The sequence below is a fragment of the Zophobas morio genome, unplaced genomic scaffold (assembly GCF_036711695.1).
Source record: "Zophobas morio isolate AGI-343-1 ecotype UQ-CSIRO unplaced genomic scaffold, CSIRO_AGI_Zmor_V1 ptg000266l, whole genome shotgun sequence".
In the NCBI taxonomy this organism is placed as follows: domain Eukaryota; kingdom Metazoa; phylum Arthropoda; class Insecta; order Coleoptera; family Tenebrionidae; genus Zophobas; species Zophobas morio.
Genome location: NW_026972370.1, coordinates 116,272 through 137,002, shown reverse-complemented (window position 1 = coordinate 137,002; position 20,731 = coordinate 116,272). Strand labels below are relative to the sequence as shown.

Below are 20,731 nucleotides of genomic sequence, written 5' to 3'. Positions count from 1 at the left end.
GTTAATTACCTTTCCTTTGCAGGGATGCCTTGCTTTGTTAGGATTTTTTTTCAGAAAGCTTAATTTTAAAGCCGTATTGGGTGTGCAAAGAAAAGAGTTCTTTAATGACAGCTTCCATATAATGTTTTTTGTCCTCTGTACTCCTTGACTTACAAAATAATGAGTTGTTAACTTTGCTCTTTGTAGGAAAATTAGAGATAAACCCTTTTTTTAAAAGAGGTAATTCGTTCAATAAATAAACTTCATGTTCACCGTCAAGCTAAGCATAAAGGCGTGCTTAGAGCTAAGGTGTAAGTTTTCTTCGTTACTCTTTATCGTCGGACCTCAGTACACTACTCCTGCGTTGGTCTTTATTTATTGAAACGCAGTCTAGACTTATGTACCTTAATTATCTTTTTATTTTAGTTCTAATTCTTTCTTTGTTATATTAAGAAGATTCTGTTGTCTTCGTTGTACTTTACGTAACCGGATTGATCGGTTACCTAATTTTTTATTGTCGTTAATAAGTAATCCGTCTGCATGTTTTTTTCTTAGTTAGGATTTAGTGTGTCTTTTTCTCTTATCTCACTTGTATCTTGTAGAATGACTTCCCTTTGTTGTAATTAAGCTATAGTCTAAACAGTTGGACTTATTTAATTTCCAATGAAATCAGGTGGTAGTGGAGTTAATTATTGATATTAAAGGTTAGAACTTCTGGACTGATCTAGCGTATAATTAGGTAAAGGTGGGGTGAGAGTAGGTCTTCTTACCCTTATATTTGTGATGAAGAATTAGTAAGGTTCTAACCATGGGAATGTGTTCAACACGAATGGAGTCTGTAGATTTAGAAAAAAGAACTCCAGTATTTTCTCTATCTTGAAAATTACGTTTAATATCCAAATTATAAAAGTAGGAGATGCAACCGAGAGGCATATAAATTCTGTTGTTTTGAGATTTTAATCCCTAAACCAGATTCAATGTGGAAACAAGTTCATTTTTTTTGAGGGATAGCTTCCATTGCTATGATATGCTTATGGTCATATCATAATTGTTTGAATGCTAGGATTATTAAGCGTATATTGAGGAGAATCCTTAGGGACCGTGGTATGTAGTACTCCTTCTCTTGGAGCAGCTTTTGAGGTTCCATTCATCTGTCGCTGCCTTATTTCGCCCTTAGTTTCTCAATGGTTGCTGTTAACGTGTACTCATGACTTCGCCTGTTTTTTATATGCTTATACTGCCATGCTAACCAATCAGGAAGTTTTATATTTAGTGAAGATTGCAGTGACACGCTTAGATTTAGCATCAGTTCCTTAATAACGTACTGATAGCCATTAAAAGAAGTTAATTCCCAGTGCAAATTATCCACCTACAAAATTTGACTAGGTTATCTATGCAATGGATATGGCTAATTTTGCTTACTTTCTTATTTCTTTCTTGCAACTGACATATTTCGCATTGCTTAATCTCGAAAAGATTTAACTTTTAAGGCAATGTTTTTTTAGATATTAATGGCTAACGGACCATATTACACTTTTAGTCAATGTTTTAAAATCTTTATAGCTAATGACTATATTTCAGTCTGTAGGATTTAACATTCTCTTTAATTTAATACATTCGTTATGATATATAAAAAATTTATAGGCTTCATAAGTTTCGTATTTAAGAGTACAGTTGTAATATTTAGAGTATGGATTAGTAATATCCTTAATTAAAGCTATATTGAGTTGAAGGCGAAAGATTCCTCAGATAAGACAGGAATGATTGAGTTATAATCAATTACAGCAGTTTGTTATTAACCTCGCAGTTAATCATGCCTTGTGTTCATTATTAATTTTTGTTATATTAACTTATCAAGTTGTAAATAAAATTTTTTCAATACTAGAAACATTTATGTCTAAAATCCTGAAACCATTCTGCTTTAAGTAGTGATGCAAGTTTAATGGTAGTAGCGTCCATGTAATAATAATTGTCCTAACTTGACTTCTTCAAAAGAAGGGGAGGTGACTGCTAGATGAGGGCCCTCCTTAGTCTTTTGATAGGTACTTCCTTCATTACTAACTCTAATTGTTTTTTATCGAAGTTTGTTGACTTCTTGACAATTGGTATGAATTGTAATTCATTATCAGACTCAGGTAAAGGGTACGAGGTGTACTTAAAAGGTCTTTTTCTGGTTTTTTTGAAAAACTTTTTTCATTTTTGTTTTTTAATTTCTATTTGGAATCAATTCGTGGGGTCTGTGGTGCATTCTTCTATTCAGAATCATATATTTTCTGTATACAATGGTTTATTCGTAGCATAATTATTATTAATCGGTCATTTAGTATTTTCAGTGACGTAAGTTGGGAATTAATTTATATAATCGTAAGCTTTATGTATGTTTAATGGTTCAGTTTTATTAATATTTAACTTCGTAAAATTAATTTTTTCTTTGTCTTTAAACATTTATTCCTGTGATAATTTAGTAAATTCTGTCTTAAATAGTTGCAAGACTGATTCTGGAAGTTTTATCTGTAGAAAAGATTAACCCTTTACTCCTATTGTATTGAATAAGCATATAGTTCTAATATTGTCAGTCCTATTTTTACCATAGGAAGATATGCTTTCGTAACTGATTAGAACTTATGAGTGAATTTTTTTTATTATTTAAATTTAAATAAAATACTCATCTTCAGTAGAGTCTGATGGTTTAGGAAGTAATATTCCTTGTAGAGCTCTATCATGTGATATTTTTTTGCAGTCTGAATCGTAGATGTGGGAGGTAATTTTGGTATTTGCTGTCAATTTCGTATAATTGACTGCGCGTAAAAAAGTTGTTGCTTTTTGGTTTGTTTTTATTGATAAAAACGACATCACTCATCGCTCACTTCAGGATTTTAGAGGTAAGCAAATCATCTACTCCTAAAAAGATTTTTATGGTCCGTTCACCGAGCATATATTATATTGAGGTGTATTTTTGAGTAGTAAATAGTGTTCCTTGTTGCTCAGGTTAGAGATTTCATTGATATATTTGTTACCCTTATTTGACCTAATCTCTTTAATACATGCTGAATGAGTAGTGCTGTTAAGCCTCTTGTTTCTGTTATGTTTATTATAGCATTTAACCAATCAAATAGTTTGAATTTGCTTTTGGCTCCGGCAAGAATTATTACATATTTGAATCTTGCGTCCATTTAAAGAATTAAATCCTACCGTGGGGTGTCACTGTTTTGAAGTTGACTAGGTTTTATTTGCCTAATCTTGTTCACCCTTTTCTTAATCATTTTATTCACATTTGTCATTAGCTATTACATCCATATTGTAGTGTTCAGGAAGTATAACACAGCTTTGATTGTTTTAAATAGTGAGCAGAAGCACAAATTTTACCATTTAGGTGAGATATATTAACATATACCGTATTCCAAGCGACCTTGAGCAACAGGCAAGATTTTTCTCTTAATTATAACTCGGGTTTCAAAATTTAGTGGTGTATCCATTTTAATCAAGTTTCCCGACAGATATTAGATTATGTTTAAATTGTGCACCATAAACTGAACTTTATGTCAGAATTTATTGTAATAGTGGTTTTGTCATCTCGTACCTTATCTATTAATTCTTTATCTTTAATAAACGTGCATAAGTGGAAGAGTCAAGTATCATGCCTTACTCATTGGGTGTTATGGGAGATATGATTTTTGTGGGCTTAACATTTCTGTGCTGCTTTATATTATTATTTTTCTTTTAGAAGCATATATTTTCAGTATGACTTAAAGTCCACAAAAGGTACAGTGTTTTTTAAAGAAGGGCCAATAAATCCTTATGTCGTGATCACTACATCCTTTACATATGTATAAGGACGAAGTTTTTGTGAAAAGTTTTCCCTTGATGGATGCCTTTTGGAACCAGTAGAAGTGTTTGCTTCTATTTGTTTCCTAGTTTCTTCTTGCAGTTAAGAAGTCAAAGCTTAATTGTAGTATAATTTCTATAGATTGTAGCCATAAAACATTGCACTAAAGATATTATAACATGGAAATTCATCACCACACCTGTAAATAAGTGCTATCGTCCTGTAGAGGTATGTGATTTTGGGGATCTGTGCTGTTAGTTCAGAATCCCTGTATTGTTCTTGTACTTACCGTACAATGAAAATCGCGTCTATGGCATATTGTTGAACTGGTTAAGTGGGTCGTTTGGAGGTGATACAAAGTTCTTGCGTTTTTTGCATATATATAGCTAAAGACTTCCGGTCAAATGTGTTTTTAAACGCTTTTAAATTTTATTTGGGTGGGTGGCTGGGGTCTATATATCAGTTTCTTAATTTACTTAAAATATCTTCACTAATACTGCTTATAATTATTTAAATACGTAAAGCAGATTTTCATTAGGTTTAAACCTCTTTACTGATTTATAATGGTTTTTTTCCTTACATACATCCCAGTGTATGTTCCATCCTTGGTAAAATCTCTAATTTTTTCCCCTATAATATGGCCCAATATGTCACGCCATTCTTCAAGGTTCTATTAGTTTTGTTCTCAGTATCATTAAAACAACCATATAAACCCTTAGGGGCAGTCTTCGGCTCTGCTTCCTGCAATAGTTCTTCCTTTATAACCTTTTTTCATTAACTTTACATTGCTTAGAGTCAGAGATGACAACTCTATTCTCAGCACATAGTTGTCCAACACTAATCAAGTTTTCATTTGCGCTGGGGACGTGTAAAGCTTTCATGTCGATAATACTGTGGACTTGAAAGCAGCGATTCATTAAATTTTAAGATGACACTCTACGAAAGTTATTTACTTGTTCTTATTATATAATGAATGAGAACACAATGATAAATGACACCTGTATTCGGAGATTGAAAACCGAAGCAGACTGGTCTGAGTGGAGTATATATCTCGAGTCTGACTTACACTGACACCGTGGAGACCACCAACTGATACCCGATCTACAGACTGAAGAAAACTTGATCTCTACTAATGACCGTCCTTAGTGATCTTATTACGAGAAGTTCGAGGGACGGAAATAAGCTGTGAACTTCAATGAAACCTATACAGAGTCCTTAATAATAAATTTAACGTTATTACGGAGAGCATGCTTTTGGCCTTAGAAGAAAAATTTTTACAGCCAGAAAGAGTGAAATTGAAGACATTAGGGCTATCACGAATAGGATCAACTTGTTGAGCTACAGAACAGAGCATCAGGACAAGTCAGCAGCTAAAATTAGTAACCGAATGAAATTGACCAGGTTCCTGGGGGCGCCGCCCAATGATGAGATCTGGGCCTCTTTTAAGAAGAATGTGTTAATGAATCGAAACAGCCCTGGAACAAAAAATGGTTAAGAGGAGGTTCTTAATTCAGCAATTTTATGGAAAGTTACGATGAAACAGCAAGTTCAAGCTAACCGGAGATTCGCTGATGATAAAAATTAGAAGGCCTGATTCACAAAATTGGCTATTAATAGGAATAACAGAGGTGAATAAATTATAAGGGAAGAAAAACCTAGGAGTTCTATACGTGTGGTAAACGTGGTCATATTGCTAGATATGGTAAATAGGCAAAGTAAACAAACACCTTTTCTTAGTAGGAATAGGTACTGGTCAGTAAGCTTATCTACCACAAGCAGAGGCGGGCTGTTCACATAATTAAGGGTAGAAAGTCAATTAAAATTTATAGACCCTGCAAAGAGAGGATATTATGGGTAAAGTGGTTATGTGCCTGCAGAGAGTACAGGAAAATATTTGAACTGAAAAACTTTACACTTCCCCAGCGAAAGTAAAAACTTGATTAATATGGTACAAGAATACGTTATATAATTAAAGTTGCCATCTTTGACTCAAAGGGTTCTCAAGGAAGACCTACTGCGGGATGCAGAGTATCCCTAAGGGTTTATATGGTTGTTTAATGTTACTGAGAACAAAACTAATGGAACCCTTGAAGAATGGCATGATATACGGGGCCATATTAAGGGAGGATAATTGAAGAAAATTTTCAAAGATATGGAATATACACTGAAGTGAAAAACATAGACTGGGACTTATTTAAAGAAAAAAAACTTTTTATAAATCAGTGGTGATTCAAACACAATGCAATATCATAGACCTTTGATATTCAAAAGGTGCGTTTATACAACCAAAAAGAAGCATCGTCCATTGAATCCTCTTGTCGTTCGGTATAGTGAACGCAAAGTGTTTTTCTGAAATCGCGATGTATAGCTCTCTGGTAAAATCCCTTAGCATTGTGCAAACTAGTAAAGATTTATCGCCTCTCGCCTTCATAATTAAACGCTTTTTTGCCACGCTATATCTTCTTACAACACACCACTTATGAAAACCTTACAGCGCGTCACACATTCTCAGATACTTTTCTGGTTAGTGCTCTTAACTCTTGCCGGTTAGCATAATTGTGTTTAGGTTTTTTAATGACATTGGCCATGATTTCACTCGTAACTTTTGAGAGCTCTGACAAACCAGGATACAGTAATTTCTCACACTCTCTGATAATTACTTTTTTCTTTAAAAAACCTTGATCTCATTCTTACACCATATGGGAGAAGCACTCTTTTCAACGTAACTTTAAGTGGTTCCGACCGCGAAACGCTTTTTCTCTCTGGCTTCCTTATAAAGTTATAAATTCTTTTAGCTAAACGGCTCACCATTGACTTTTTTACTTCCCTTCATATCAACCGCTGTAATTCCTATTAAAATCTTTCCGTCACATTGTCTTGTTTTCGAACCAATTCGTTCTCATCCTAAAGTAAGCTTTCCTCGATCCTTTCACCAAAACTAACCGTTCCCTTCTCTATAAGATTTTCAGTCTTATAGTGCATATGAGACCGCGAGGGTCCTTTAACGTTAACTAATGGAAAGCCCAGATCCTGAAGATCCTTTTAGCCAAGCAGTGAGTCCACATCTCTGCAAAGTCTATGCCTCACTAAGTAGACTCTTAACCGCTTGTCATGTTATTTAACTTAATTCAACACAGTCAGGTTATTCACCTCCAAAACTAAGCTGCCTTACATTTAAGAATAGGTGTATGTTTCGTTTCGCTCACCATTTTAAAAATAACATAGCTTGTATCAGAGTCTCTATCTCCCTTGATCTTACATTAATAGTCTTTAAGTTGACTATAAACTAGACTATTACTACCACCTCTACAGCTATCGCTCCAAACACTATAACTCCAGTAAAAGTTTCCCTTTTCGGAGATCTTACCCCTTCGGACCATTACTAAATAGCGTCTTACCGGTTATTGAATCCAGTTATTAGAATGATCCGCTTGCCCTGCCAGCCTTTTTATATAGCATTCAAAATTTTTACTGAAGAGCCTATAGGAATTCCTTTTCAGCTTCCTTCTCTACTAACTGTAAATATCTCGTTATAAAACTTTCTTACTAAGTTAAGCCCACTTCTTTTATAGCTAAACTCTTCAATCCTTACCAGGTAACGCTCTATTAGACACAAAGTTTTCTCAAAGTCGACTTTGCCTTAACTCATTATAAATACGAAAAAAAATTATGCGTAGTAGCTATATGGAGTAAAATTGTTATTTTAGAGCACTGAAACTACCTACTCTGGTGACCGAAGTGTAATAAAGATCAATAATTATACATTATAATATATTAATTCTACTACCCAGCGACGCTACTCAACGCAAGAAGCAGGCCTCCGAGCAACCAGCGATAGAAGGAAAAAAAGATCTTTTTTGAGCTGCGCCACTGGCTAGCTTATATAATTTACAACTTAATCCTCACTAAATTATATTCACTTACTAACTACTTGTCAGTCAATATAAATAATGTAGGCCCCCGCAGGAGAATATCTTTGTTTCCTGGGTAGAATGTGTACTGTGATATAAGGGAACAGCCTTATGCATATCACATTTATTATCTAGTAAATAACTGTCCATTTATTCCTAATTTGCGGTATACATGAATATTATCACTTGTTACAGCTACTACCCGTGATAGTGCCATATTGAGGGGTTTTCCAGAACATTTAATCCTTAGTTGCGTGCTAGAGCACACCCATCACCGACTTGTAAATGGCCACACTATTATTTATCACCAATAATATATGCCATCCCATCTTACGTTTTCTTTAGAGATATTCATTCTTTATACTTTCATCCCACCGATGGTAGCATATAGCCGTAACAAAGGTTGTATTTAAAATTTTATAACCCAACTCGTGTGCCATCGCTTGTGGAAGCGCTAGAATTGATTCTTAGTACGAAATTTAACTCTAATGGTAGCCATTAAAAGCAAAAAAGGAATACCTATGGAAAATTTAGCCCCAAAGGTTTAGCTACTTTGCACGTGACATACTACGAGGCCACGAAACTGTACGAAACTATACCCTCTACTAAATTCAGATTAAGTTTACATAAAATACATGAAAAAAATCTATGGAATTTTTAAATTAAATTTTTTCATCAAAAGGTACTAGCCACCTTAAATTTTAGTTCTTGTTTGATATTAATTAGAGAACTATCGAACATAAAAGATACCAACCCTTGACAGCTGCATTAACACGAATGGTTCAAATATATAATTTTCTTTTGCAGAGAAGGATGCAAATCTGTTTATATATATCATACCTCATACACATGGCGGTAGTATGGTAAATAGCGTGGTAGAGAAGTTCTATCGACAAATATTCTTTTCACAGAGGCTTTTCAATTGTTGTAAGAAGTTATTTTCTCGTTTATTACATAGAGGTCATATATTTACAGTATGTTTGATTAAAGTATTTTGTCATATCATATATGCTCCTAATAGCTCAAGTAGAAGAAAAACAGAGAAGCTATCCTTTATAAACTTATAAACTTATATTTAATAGCAGAAAAGTGTTCTATTACAATTACTTATACTAAACCTAAAAAGATTAATGTGCTTCAAGGACTTGAACGTTTTGTCTCAACAAAGAAAAGTAACTGGGTAAAAGCTAGGATGCTGACTTGATTATGATACCCATGCTGATTTTTTCTTCTAAACGCCAACGTCTCTTTACCGGGTAAATCTTCCCACACTTCCAATTTAATCTATGCTAATGTATTCACAAGCCCGTCAACGGTAAGATTTTCTTTTAAAAAATTTTATAGAAACTTTTTTTGTTTCACGCTTTTGTTCGGTTTTAAATTAGTGCTGTTTTAAGGTTTAAATGTTAAAGAATTCGAAATATATTTTCCTTTACTTTGAATAATTTTAAAAATATATAAGCAATGAAACAATAAACAGACTAAACGTAAAAGGCGTAAAACTAATATAAGGAAAGATTTTCTGATATAAACTATTTAGATAGTTGCTCATTTTAAATCGAGTTGTGTGATAATCACTGGGTTTTGATTATCCAATAAAAGACCTTGCTAGACAAGCATTGTTGTTAATGGGAACGTCCTCTAAATGACGAAAACAAGAGAGAGTATGTTTAATCTTTAGTCTATTAAATAGTAAAAAAAATTTAAAAGATTTTTATTATTTTTCATTTTAATTCCTATTTAGACCTTAAAAGTTCAGATAAAGTTGTTTTTTATGACAAACTTAAACGTCAATTCTATAATGGAACAATTCGAGCAGCCGAAAAGACGGGTAATAAAACTTTATATAAAATAGCCTTAGACGAGGAGGCCATAAAGGTGGAAATAGAAGTACCTTCACTAAACATAGTTCGTCTACAACAAAATATCTATACAGGTTTAATATAACTTTTAGTTTTTAGTCAATAGTAATTATTTCTTTTAGCTTACCATTATTTGAACTTGGAAAAACTATTTGAAAAAGTGCTATCTTCTTCCAGCGTTAAGCAAGTTTTATCTTTTGCTAATGACAACAAAAATCTAACAACCAGCGAAAATAAGGGCCTTGTTGATTTTTTACAAAGTAACCTATATACTTTTATGCAAGAACCAACTCTAATTTTAAGGTTATTTAAAGTCCTTAGAAAGCATCAAAAGCATGAGTACACAACTTTAGAAGAACTTAAAGATGACTTAACGTTGCTGGTGGATAGTGCTCATAGATATTCTGGTAATAATAGAGCTCAAGTGATAAAGAGTGCGGAGGAAATAAAAGTAAACTAGTATCTAATAAAGTTCAATATTCTAAATTATTCTAGGGCAACTATTTTTACAACTTTAGACTTTTTTTCTAAAAATTTTAGCTGCTCTAACGAAACATGAAGGTGCACTTCTATGCCTTATTATAATGCTATATTATTTATTTTATTAATTTATCAAGAGGAGAATGACGAAGATCCTGACTGGAGGATTTTAGAATTTTCTAGCGAGTTTGCATTTGTTTACGACTGCTGTAAAAAGTGTGGCGCTGTGTGTACAGGAGAATATGTCACATGCTCGACCTGTTGCGAGTCGAGTCATCTGAGTTGTTGTGATTCTGTCGCTCAACTAAAACAAATTAACCGATATAAGGTGTCCAAGTCATCTTGTGGTGTATTACTATATCATGTTGTTGTTTTAGAATTGGAAGTACAACTGTCTTTCTTGTATCGTCTGTGAAAAGTGTGGAGAGGAAGATCCACAGGATGAACTTCTAGTTTGTGATGACTGTGGAAGGTCTCTTTTCTTTTTCTTACTATAACCGAAGGGCATCAGTAAGATTGTTTTGGCTGCTTTGCGTAATAAGAACCTTTCATTATAAAACCTGCTTGGCCGAACCCTTGAAAAATATTCCCGAAGGTCCTTTTAGCTTTTTAAATATCTTTGTCCACCATTTTGGACGTTTTCAATTTTTTTTTATTCCAACCCTTTAATATCTGAAGCACTTTCCTTCTTAATTTCGAGTTTAAAATTCTCTTCTCTACCTTTATAGGCAACTGGTTTTGCGGTAATTGCCAGGCACCAAAGCCCGTCCGCTCGAAACTTGAGCTCGTTCACCTATCGAGCTTGACAAGCTTACCCGATGGTGTGATTATTTGGTTTAATGAGTCGATAAACTTTTTATTATAATCTTCTTTAACTGTAATAACAATGAATACTTAAAGTTACTGAACAAGAAGATGACCGAAAGTGCAGTCTCTGCCACCACAGAGGCCACGGAATAAGTAAGCTGTACATAACCGTGAGTAGGGCTTGTGCGTCGTCTTTTACTTTAAATTCGCACTCTTCCAATTTACGTTTAACCTTTAATTTTTTATAATTCTTTTTTGGGCTTTGGTTTTTATGTAGTGCTTACCTTAATTATAACGGTAGCAGGGGATCTGCTCTACGCTGCATACGACATCTGGGTCCATAAGGCCTGCGCCTACTGGGCTTTTTCTGTCCGTGAGGAAATGCTGGAGCACTTACTTTTCAACGTTCTCAGTGCTATCCGCCTTGGAAGCTTTCATGTACACTGTGATATGAACGATAGAATGTGGTAGGCAGCGGGTTTGTGCGTGAAAGGCAATCCTAAGTTTTGCAATAGTGGCTTTGTTAAAATGATCATTCGCTTCGTTGGGCTTACATTACGCATTTGTTTCCCGTATTGTCCAGGAAGAGTATTGTGTAGAACAAGCACGTGTTCTTTGCCGTTGTCTACTCTAGAGTTAGTAAAAAAGCGGTTTCCGACACCCGCCCGTACCTACCGGTGTAACATGTAGGTAACGCAGTTCACTAGAAATGCCAGCTGTGCCAACGAGCGGGGGCCACCGTCATGTGTACATATAAGGACCAGGAAGAAATAAATTGCCCCCATGCCTACCATCTGCCATGTGCTGTTGCGTCCGGGTATCACCTCTAGCTTTTTTTGAATAAAAGGAAAGTTGCATGATGAACAACTCTTCTCTAGGTGCCTGTTTTTGCAAAAGAAGCGCATGCAGTGCTCCCAACACCGTAAGGATAACTCGGAAAAGTTGCGTTTCTTTATACCCTGCACTGTCACTGTTTATCACGGCCGCTCTCTGTATCTAGAGGGCTCCTATCTGCGCAGTACCTGCAGTTGCATCGACCGTTAGTAATTCACACTTCGTTCACCGAACTTCCGGACCTTCCCAAAGAACCACTCTTTGTACGCCAGTCGAACATCACAATCCTCTCCGCAGGAAGGGGTTGAATTTTGGGTTACGCCCTTTTTGTCACTTTCTTTTTACTTATTCTTAATAAGGAAAACAAAGAGTCGGTTTTAAATGTTTCAAAGTCTACTGGAGTGTAGTGAAAAAAGGTTTAGCGTCTTAAAACTGCTACTTTTTATTATAATTTTACATGGTAAGGAGTGAGATATCCGTATCTGTTCTCTATTCTTCCCGATGGAGTCTTCCAGCTAACAGGCGACGGTCTGTACCTGACTAATAAAAATCTGGGAGGTTTATAATTGTAAAGTTTGAGAGCCGATACGTTTTACTTTATTGTTAAAATGATGTAATATCGTAGACTTTGGGTCTTTAGCTCTCAGGCTATTTATAGATTTAGGTAATGATTTCCTTTCGAAGGTCCAGAAAATATACTTCCCCAAGAATAAAGTCAGCCCTGCGCTATTCGACTTTGAGGCCTTTTTTGGTCTAAAGTATTCACTTTTTTTTAGGCTTATATTCGATATACATCTTACCGCTAACAGCGTCTCACAGCCAATGTTCGCCCTTCCGCCGAAAGTGCCTAGCGAAAAAACCATCAATCAATGGATCTATCGCTTGCAGACCAATCTCATTGTAAAGGAGAACGGCCAGTCTCTGTCATACCGTGAATGCTTATATTTCTAGTAAAGCTCTTATTTTTCTTTTTTTAGAGAATTAAAAAATCCCGAGGGAAAGCAAAAAGGACGAGGTCGTGCATGAGCCTTGTTGGGCAGTTCTACACTAACTAACATGAATTCTATTGTCTAGCCCAAGAACCCAATAAAGTGCCGCGAGACGGTGCTCCTGCGGAGCCTACTCTCGAAACTCTCTTTGGAGTAGCATCGAAAGAGACAAGGGAAAATTATGTGGAGAGCAGCAGAGAAGGGGGGAGCCCCGCCAAACTAAGGAAAGTGGTGGACGCTGAAAATAATGAACTCTCTCAACTTGAAAATTCTTCATCCGTCGCAGAACGGAAAGTTACTTTTCCTCAGACAGCAGCTCCTGCGAGTGCCGATTTATGTACACCTGCTCCTACCGATCTGCCGGAAAGTTGTCCAGCTACTGGCTCGTCCGAAGTTCAAACAAAGAACTTGGTTCCTACCCCCACCACGCCCGTGCAACATGTGCCATGCGTCAAGGTGATGATCATTAGTTCTTTTCAGTGAACACATGCTAATGAAAGCAGGTTTTTGATGTTCTCTGTAATAAAACGCTTCTTGGTGTGCGCGTGAACTCCCCGTATCTCAACGTTATCTACTTCATGCCATGTCAATGCGAATTTCCCTTTCTGTACGGAAACAAGTACGAGGAGAGTAAAATTACAGATTGTCAAGGTTCTGTGAAACACTCTTTTTAATAGTTTGTGCTTTACTTTATACTTCTAAAGACTTTAATATCGAAGAAGAGTTCATCCGCGAGAGAGAAAGCCTTGCGCTTCTGCTTTATAATATTTTAGAAACTCAAACGAAGATATTTAAAATGGCCGTAAGCACCTTTTGAACTGTACGCGCTTTATTACAACTTATAATAACCCCGCAGAAAAACTTAAGAGAAAAACAAAAAGTAGCCATAGAAACTTTTATAAAACTGAAAGTTCCTGATGAGGTGCAAGCAAACTACAGGCAGCTTACAGAGCCGCCCGCTGCCGGCCCCAGTCGATGATGGGAAAGACGCCCCCGCAGTAGACCACAAGCAGTAATCTCCCCTTCTAAAATCAATAAAGTACATTAAGCAAATTAGTTAATGAAGTCCACCTAAATACACAACCAGTATAAATAAAAGCGCAGAAAGTGACAAATACCGACTCTTCGCTTGCCACTCTGCCAGTCTCCCACCGCTCTTAGCGCTCTATTCTATGCCTTCTAGAAACTATAACCCGCCGATGACCCATTAAGCTCCCTCTTTTAAACTAATAGGGTCTTTCGCTTTCACGTTTGTAGTAAGCATTTTTCCGCAAGTCGACAAGTTGCTGTCAAGTCATTGCCTGTGAATATTTATATAAATTGCCGGTCAAAGATTACTACAATAACCTATAAGAAAACAGCTTTTCTTTTAAATATTTCGTTAAGAAATAAACTTGTCACCTTTTCGTTACTGCGATCACTTCACTTAATAATGCCACAAAGGAAATATCACGAGACAAATTCTGTTTATGGACTTCTAAATACGCGATTGCCCTCAAATAGAGTTCTTTATCCTACGAGTTTCATTGATTTGCTATTTGTCTACTTTAAGGGCTTGTCCTTTTTTTTAATGTAAAGAGGACAGGTTAAGTAGAAAACTCTAAACCCAGGCATATTCTTACGCTTATAGAAAACTATGTGCGGGGTGGACTAAGCAGACAGAGCCTCCTGCAGTTGACAGTTGCTACCAAACTAATTAAATACGTTTCTGTATATTGCCTTGCTGCAATGCCTTGCGGCGTTCTTAGGTTACCAAACTCTCTGCTAATTAAAAAGGTTTCTTGAGCGCTTTAATGTGTAAAGCGGTGCCTATATTAACCAAATAAGGCAATTATTAGTACAGCCTTACATTCTGTAGTTTGAACGTTAAATTTCTTTTGTTGCCTTGAATAATAACATATAAAACCTTTTGTTATGAAGTCATCTTGGTAAACCTTTTCTTTAGCACCTTTTTATTGAATCTTTTAAAATAAAAGAGTTATTACTCATAACTGAATTCAAACAAACATCCATTGCGCACTATTTAAAGGATGCATGACCAAAAATACCGAAGTACTGGACCGAAAAAATGTACCCTGGGCCCTAGCTGACACCTTTTTAACATAATATTTAAACGTGTATATTTAATGGGAGCCAGTTCATGCTTAGGGGTTAGGTGAAGTTTCATATGAAAATCAGAAAAGAGTAGGCGAGCACGTACGTGGTTTACAACATAAAGTATATAACTATTCGCACAAAGTTTTAATTTACACCGTTAGAGGGGCCTGTTAGTGGTGCTGCATGTATACGGCGTTAAAAGTCTCGTCTCGATCAAAGAAAGCGTCCTAATCCCGCATTAATATAGTATACACTAGGAAACAACACTATTATATATATATCATTATAAAGAACCATTACCAAAGATTGTAATGCTATATGTGCAGTTAACACTATTTTATATGCTGAAGAAGGCGGCGAGAAGAATACTACAACTCTAGCATAGTACTATGAAGCAATACATGTATTCCAGAACCAGTTTTCAAGTGGTCTGAAAGCATCTTCAATCAATGCGAAGTGTGTCATCACGTATCCCTTTTCATGTTAAGTTTATTCGAGTCATAATAACACACCTTTAGCTTTCATCCGCAACTATTTAACAAATATGGAGTACTACACCCAACGAATACCCAAGATAGTTAGGAGAATCCAACATTAATTCATCTTGTTAAAAGCACCCGGCATAAATGGCGGTCAAGAACACTAGTATATCAACGTAACCACCAAATGTACATAAAGATGAAGAGCACGATGCATAGATTTATTAGATTAGATAGAAGCCCTAACTTAGTAAAACCAGCGCGGGCACCCTCATTCTTGTCAGTTCAGAGGTAAAATAGAACCTTTTACAAATGACAATGTTTACTATACGTTTTACTATTATTAAGAGATTTTCTTCCGAGTCGTGAGGACCGTCAAATCAATGTTCCCAGCTTCACCCAAGGCTCTCCACCGGCCCCTATCCTAGCATGAGTGAGTTAACCTAAGCATGGTAATCATTTTCATTATCCTCGGTATTTAAGCATTCTCCTGAATTGAAGTCAGTACTAGGGATTAGGCAGAAATAGTGAAGGGTTACTAACACAATGATGATAGTCACATGCCTTAATTAGAGAGTGCACCCCTAGATGGTGGTCTAATATACAACGTTAATGTCAGTAGTTAGAGGTTACCTGTAAATCTCTCGAATTTTAGAAAGATGCTAGGTATAAATTGGTAAAAGTGCTATTAGAACTGTTAATCAGGGTATTCCAGCTAAGTTGACACCATAACCTAGTAATTTAGTCGCTAATCGAAGCACCATCATTGCCGCTTTGGTCCCAAGCCATAAAATGCCAGCGAACACTTCGCATCACTATTATATAAACGCTGGAAAAGCATGTGTTCGCTGCAACGCGGAACCGTTTTTTACTTTAAAATTATGACATTCAAGCCTCAATAGCGTTGATCGATGCGAAAGAAGGATAACGAGCTTTAAAGGAGTGTTTCTGCTCCCTTTAAACATGTTTTTTCCGGGGTTTAATTATTTAATTAATAATCTATTACCTAAAGAATTAAAATTTAATTGCTAATTTTATTTAGTGTAAAAGACCTCTGCTCAACTTCTAACAGCGCATCAAAAGAATTTAACCACTAGCAACGTTTGATCTACCTCTCTTAAAAAGAAAGCGATTGTTTTAATTTGTCAGGAAGTGTTATGGTTTATCCCCAGTCTAATGTTTTCAGCTCCTCATCAAATACCTAGCTAAGATCGTCTTTTAAGTTATCCCCAGTATTCTACTTGTAACTTTGCTTATTCAAGTCAAAATTACATGTAGAATAAAAATCGATACCCCCCCCTAGAATTAGAGTAAACTCTTCCGTCTAGATAATGTTCATTTCCCTTGGTTTTACATTATAATATACCAATCAGTCGGCTCTTTTTGTTGATAGTTAACATTAGATTTGGAGGCCTTTAACCCACTGCTATCTATTTTTCTAGCGACTAGCAAAGCACCATCAACAATCCCATTTAATGAATGTATAGGTGTACCTGATGTGCAGCTTCTACTATAATTTAAGGCCCTTCAATTACTTTTTTTGCTTATTACAGTATTAATGCTAAGATTACTGTGCTTCAATATTTGCCTGGTAATTTTTATTATACAATTGTATTTTTAAGTACTACAAAGTTGACTACTCGATCTAAGCTGGACATCGATTGAACGGCGTTTTATATTACAAATAACATTAATGCACAAGTACTTTTAATTTTAGTTTAATAAAAGAAAAACTTAGCCAGGATTTCTCCATAGTTTGCATTATTAGTTTAGTTTCTTTTGAAGAGGAGACTGTAAACAATACTATTTAGTAAAAAAGCAAATTTCACGGTTAGCTAGGCCGCTCCATGTCCTATTTACCAAAAGCAGTCTAGTTAGAACCCGCTCCTATTTAACAGTTCTATTTTACTAGTACTATTCGATATATCGATCAGTGTCAGACTTCCTCAGTACGTGAACCAAAATTTTTTTCTCCAGGAAGGAACCTAGTGTCGTTAGTAATCGATCATTACCAAAGCATTCATAACGTTTAAATTCGATGTTTGCTACTCGCACTAAACGTCCATTGGCTCGAAAACCTGAGTTCCAAAGCTTCCATGTTTACAATTTATATCCAAGGTCTGTAGTGGTAACAGTGTTGGATCAGCACTCTCACTTCCTTACTAGATTAACCCGTTTAGCTTAAAATTATAGTTCGAGGGTTTTTATATAAATGATGCCATCAAGTGTCTATCATGGAAGGTTGTGACCTTATTTAGTTGTAATGAGTACGCAGTTAAATAATTATTTTTCTTCTCTTGTAGGTATATAAATTAAACGTCTTCTTCCTGATTCAAACGAATTTTGCAGTATTTTTTATAAAGCTCTATCTTTACGGGTCTTCATTTTTGTTGTTTTCGATTATTGTTCTGCGGTCTTCTTAATTCGATTTCAACAGTTAAGTATCCATAGTGCCCTCATTTGGTTTCCTACGGTTAGTTCGACCTTCTTTGCTACCTTGCTTTACGGTAGTTTCTTCTACCTAGCATTAGTTACTCTCTATGCCTTGTTACTCGATCATACATTTTGGGGCTTTTTATTTTCATAAGAGTTTATAACCGGCTTGGTTATAAAAAGGGTCTAGCCGAATTTTGTAAAAATAGAATGTAGTTAAAAATTATAAAAGTAAATTAAAAGTATTGAAATTAATAAATCTGTGACTATTAATAATAAATTAAAGCTTGAGGTTTTAATTTATAGTAAAATGCTTCGTGGTATCTATACTAAGGAAACGGATTCAAAGAACCAATCAAGGTTAGTATTGCTACCAATCCACTTCCTTTCCCCTTTAATGAGTTACCTATTATAGTAATTTTTTGTTAAAAAGACAAAGTTTATCTCATGTCTGTAGCACCAAAAAATTTCCATAAAATTATAAACTAGAAGCATAGCTAAACCCTAACCTTCGCTCTAGTCAAGACGGATAAGATTATTCGTAACTTGTAAAGGAGAAAACCATAAGTTTTTTTCACCAGTTACTTACAGAATTACACTGATTAAATTTGAATTAGTTTATTCAATGTTGACGGAAGTTTGCCCAAATAAACGAAAGTAAAATATAAATGAATAAACTCTGACTCTTACTGGATTCTGAGGATGCTTTGATACTTGCATTAGAGTTTTTAGCCCGTCTTAGATAGTACAGACACCATGAAAGGTGAAAAGTATCAATTAGTTAACAGCTGGCATGCATATGCGGTGTTGTTATCCTTCATTTGGAGCATCTCCAGTGTAGTACTAAATAAACATAAAAATCTTATCGTTTTTTACTAGGTTGTAGTACAGCAGAACGCTCTAGTTGGTTAACCCGCGATTCTAAAAATTAAGAGATTCACTCAAATGCCAACTTAATAAATCTAGCAACCGGTTTCCTAAACTAGTAATTCCGAATTATTTTACAGTTCCCTAGTAATGCTTCTTTATTGAAGTCGGTTGGGTTTTGGTTAGAGATAGAACAGGGCCTTGTGTTTAAATTGTGTAAGGTTCTACCTGGCCTTTAAACGAGTAATGTCGAAGTTGGCAGCGAGGTAGTTCTAAGATCCTTTATAAAATAGTAAGCATTTGGTGGCTAATGTTCATTTAGTGTAGGATTGTTCTATTGATGTAGAATCATTCTATTGAGATAGCATACTTATCATCACCTATAATTGGTTTCAAAAGTATTGCTGCAATGAGTGCTATTGTCTCATATTTAATACCACTAAAATAGAAACGGGTGGCACTAATAATTGAGCTTGATCAAATCCAAAGAATCGAGTTTTACTTTACAGATACAATAACCATAATTTAAGGTGCTATACCGCGATCACCTTTAATAAATGCTAAATTGTCCAATGAGTGATGACTAATAACACTATGCTTGTTTTTAAGCACTGATGCAGTCGAACAATTAAAAACTTATATAGCTACGGCACTTGTAATGCTGTAGCTGAATACTATAGTTGAATACTTAAGTTAATACTTTAGTGGAATAATGTAGTAGAAGACAATGAAGTCGGGATTGGCTGCATCATTGTTAGAAGTCTGAGTGAGATACGTTATTAACGTAGAAATCTGTTCGGAGGTTTATGATTAAAAGTAACAAACATGTTAAAAAGTTATAAGTAAGCTTGAAGAATGAAATAATATCTTCTATCCTTATCTAACCTTGACAGACATAATCAACCAATTAGAGCTTTGAAAGAGGTACTTCCTTATCATCTATGGTATAGAATAGAGATATTAAGTTTAGATTCTTTGATTTCAGTGTTGTAGTTCAACTGCTTAACCTTCTAGCGAAGAAGCTAGTTTAAACCCAGCAAAAACTTTAATATTTATATACTTTTTACCCAGAAAAATGAAAAAACTTGTGTATCATGTTATCATTCTCTGGGTAGTAACACTATTATTTACATTTTAGTTGCGTTTTTGATAGTTAAGACCTTCAAAAACCCGTTGTAAGAGATATGAGCTAATTAACTGTTTTCTCGATGATACAGCCGCTCCTGCGCGTAGCATTTTTTTTATCAGCGCCGAAGCTAGCTTCGAATCCTCTATTGGGCTGCGATCACCGCGATCTGTGCGTCAGTCATTATTGAAAGATCCTGTTTAAGCAGCGGTGTAGGTCAGTTTCGTAGTGGGAAACGTATGTCAATCAAGTTTTTTGGCATTGACTGTGAGCTATATTTTGCAGCTTTCGCCCAATAGTGTACACTCTTTAACGAAGTTACGGTTGGTTTTTACCGCCAGGACGTTATCGTAAAGCGATCGAAAAAGACCAACCCTATATATAAATGCGCGACCAACCTTGGGTTAGCCTCGGTTTCCTGCGAGGTTTCGATCTAAGATAGTCTACAGATTTCTATCCTAAGCTGGAATAGCGTACAAATGTAGATTATCTTAACTCGGGTCATGGTACCCTCTACTCATCAGAAGCGTCTTTGGTGATCTTTCCTCGGGCTCAACGTCTTGTTTCTTTTCAGCAAATATAGCTACGTCCTATTTGATGCTTGATAACACTTCTGACTAAAAAACCAGTGAAGCGTGATCATGGTACCTTCTCTAGATTCAGAGTTGTACCACCCTCAGGAGGTTGCAAATCGTTTTACGCATGTTCGACGGAACTACTATTAAATCCGGTAAAAACTCGAGGTTGACTTTGTTCCTTTGTCAAGTGTTAGAGTCCTCTTGTCATCCAGCCTACTATACCGTTAGTGAAATGCCTTTTGCTTGGTGCCTTCGTGTTCACTGACGAGACTCGTCTAACTTAGTTGAGTGACCTTTGTAGCGTCTTTATTATTGAAGTAATAGGCTGAATAACATTAAGCTTCGCGCAGCAAACTGCATTGCCTTCCAAAGCTATTTATTCTTATACGTAGCGTAGGAAGAGTCTTTGGAGCCTTCATTGAAACATTGAAAAGATTGGTTAAGCGCTATGTTAGTCGGTGAC

At 35.6% G+C, this 20,731-nt stretch overlaps 1 protein-coding gene across 1 annotated transcript; it reads left to right on the top strand.

Annotated features, from left to right (window-relative positions):
• Window positions 1–9,361: 9,361 nt before the first annotated feature.
• On the top strand, window positions 9,362–13,772 carry LOC135119463 (uncharacterized). The gene is made up of 23 exons (XM_064043880.1): window positions 9,362–9,380; window positions 9,461–9,652; window positions 9,701–9,838; window positions 9,893–10,029; window positions 10,097–10,139; window positions 10,196–10,386; window positions 10,436–10,530; window positions 10,601–10,653; window positions 10,787–10,879; window positions 10,959–11,018; window positions 11,167–11,303; window positions 11,573–11,682; window positions 11,744–11,806; window positions 11,866–12,002; window positions 12,059–12,115; window positions 12,165–12,257; window positions 12,358–12,457; window positions 12,509–12,616; window positions 12,677–12,714; window positions 12,774–13,144; window positions 13,192–13,339; window positions 13,393–13,490; window positions 13,545–13,772. The coding sequence occupies exons 1-23, from the start codon at window positions 9,362–9,364 to the stop codon at window positions 13,665–13,667; spliced, it is 2,604 nt and encodes an 867-aa protein (XP_063899950.1). The 3' UTR covers window positions 13,668–13,772.
• Window positions 13,773–20,731: the final 6,959 nt, after the last annotated feature.

Coding starts and splice junctions, on each gene's coding strand:
- LOC135119463 (XM_064043880.1), top strand. Junction 11,304..11,572: donor TCCGCCTTGGAAGCTTTCAT/GTACACTGTGAT, acceptor GCAGTTCACTAG/AAATGCCAGCTGTGCCAACG. Junction 12,715..12,773: donor GGGAAAGCAAAAAGGACGAG/GTCGTGCATGAG, acceptor TCTATTGTCTAG/CCCAAGAACCCAATAAAGTG.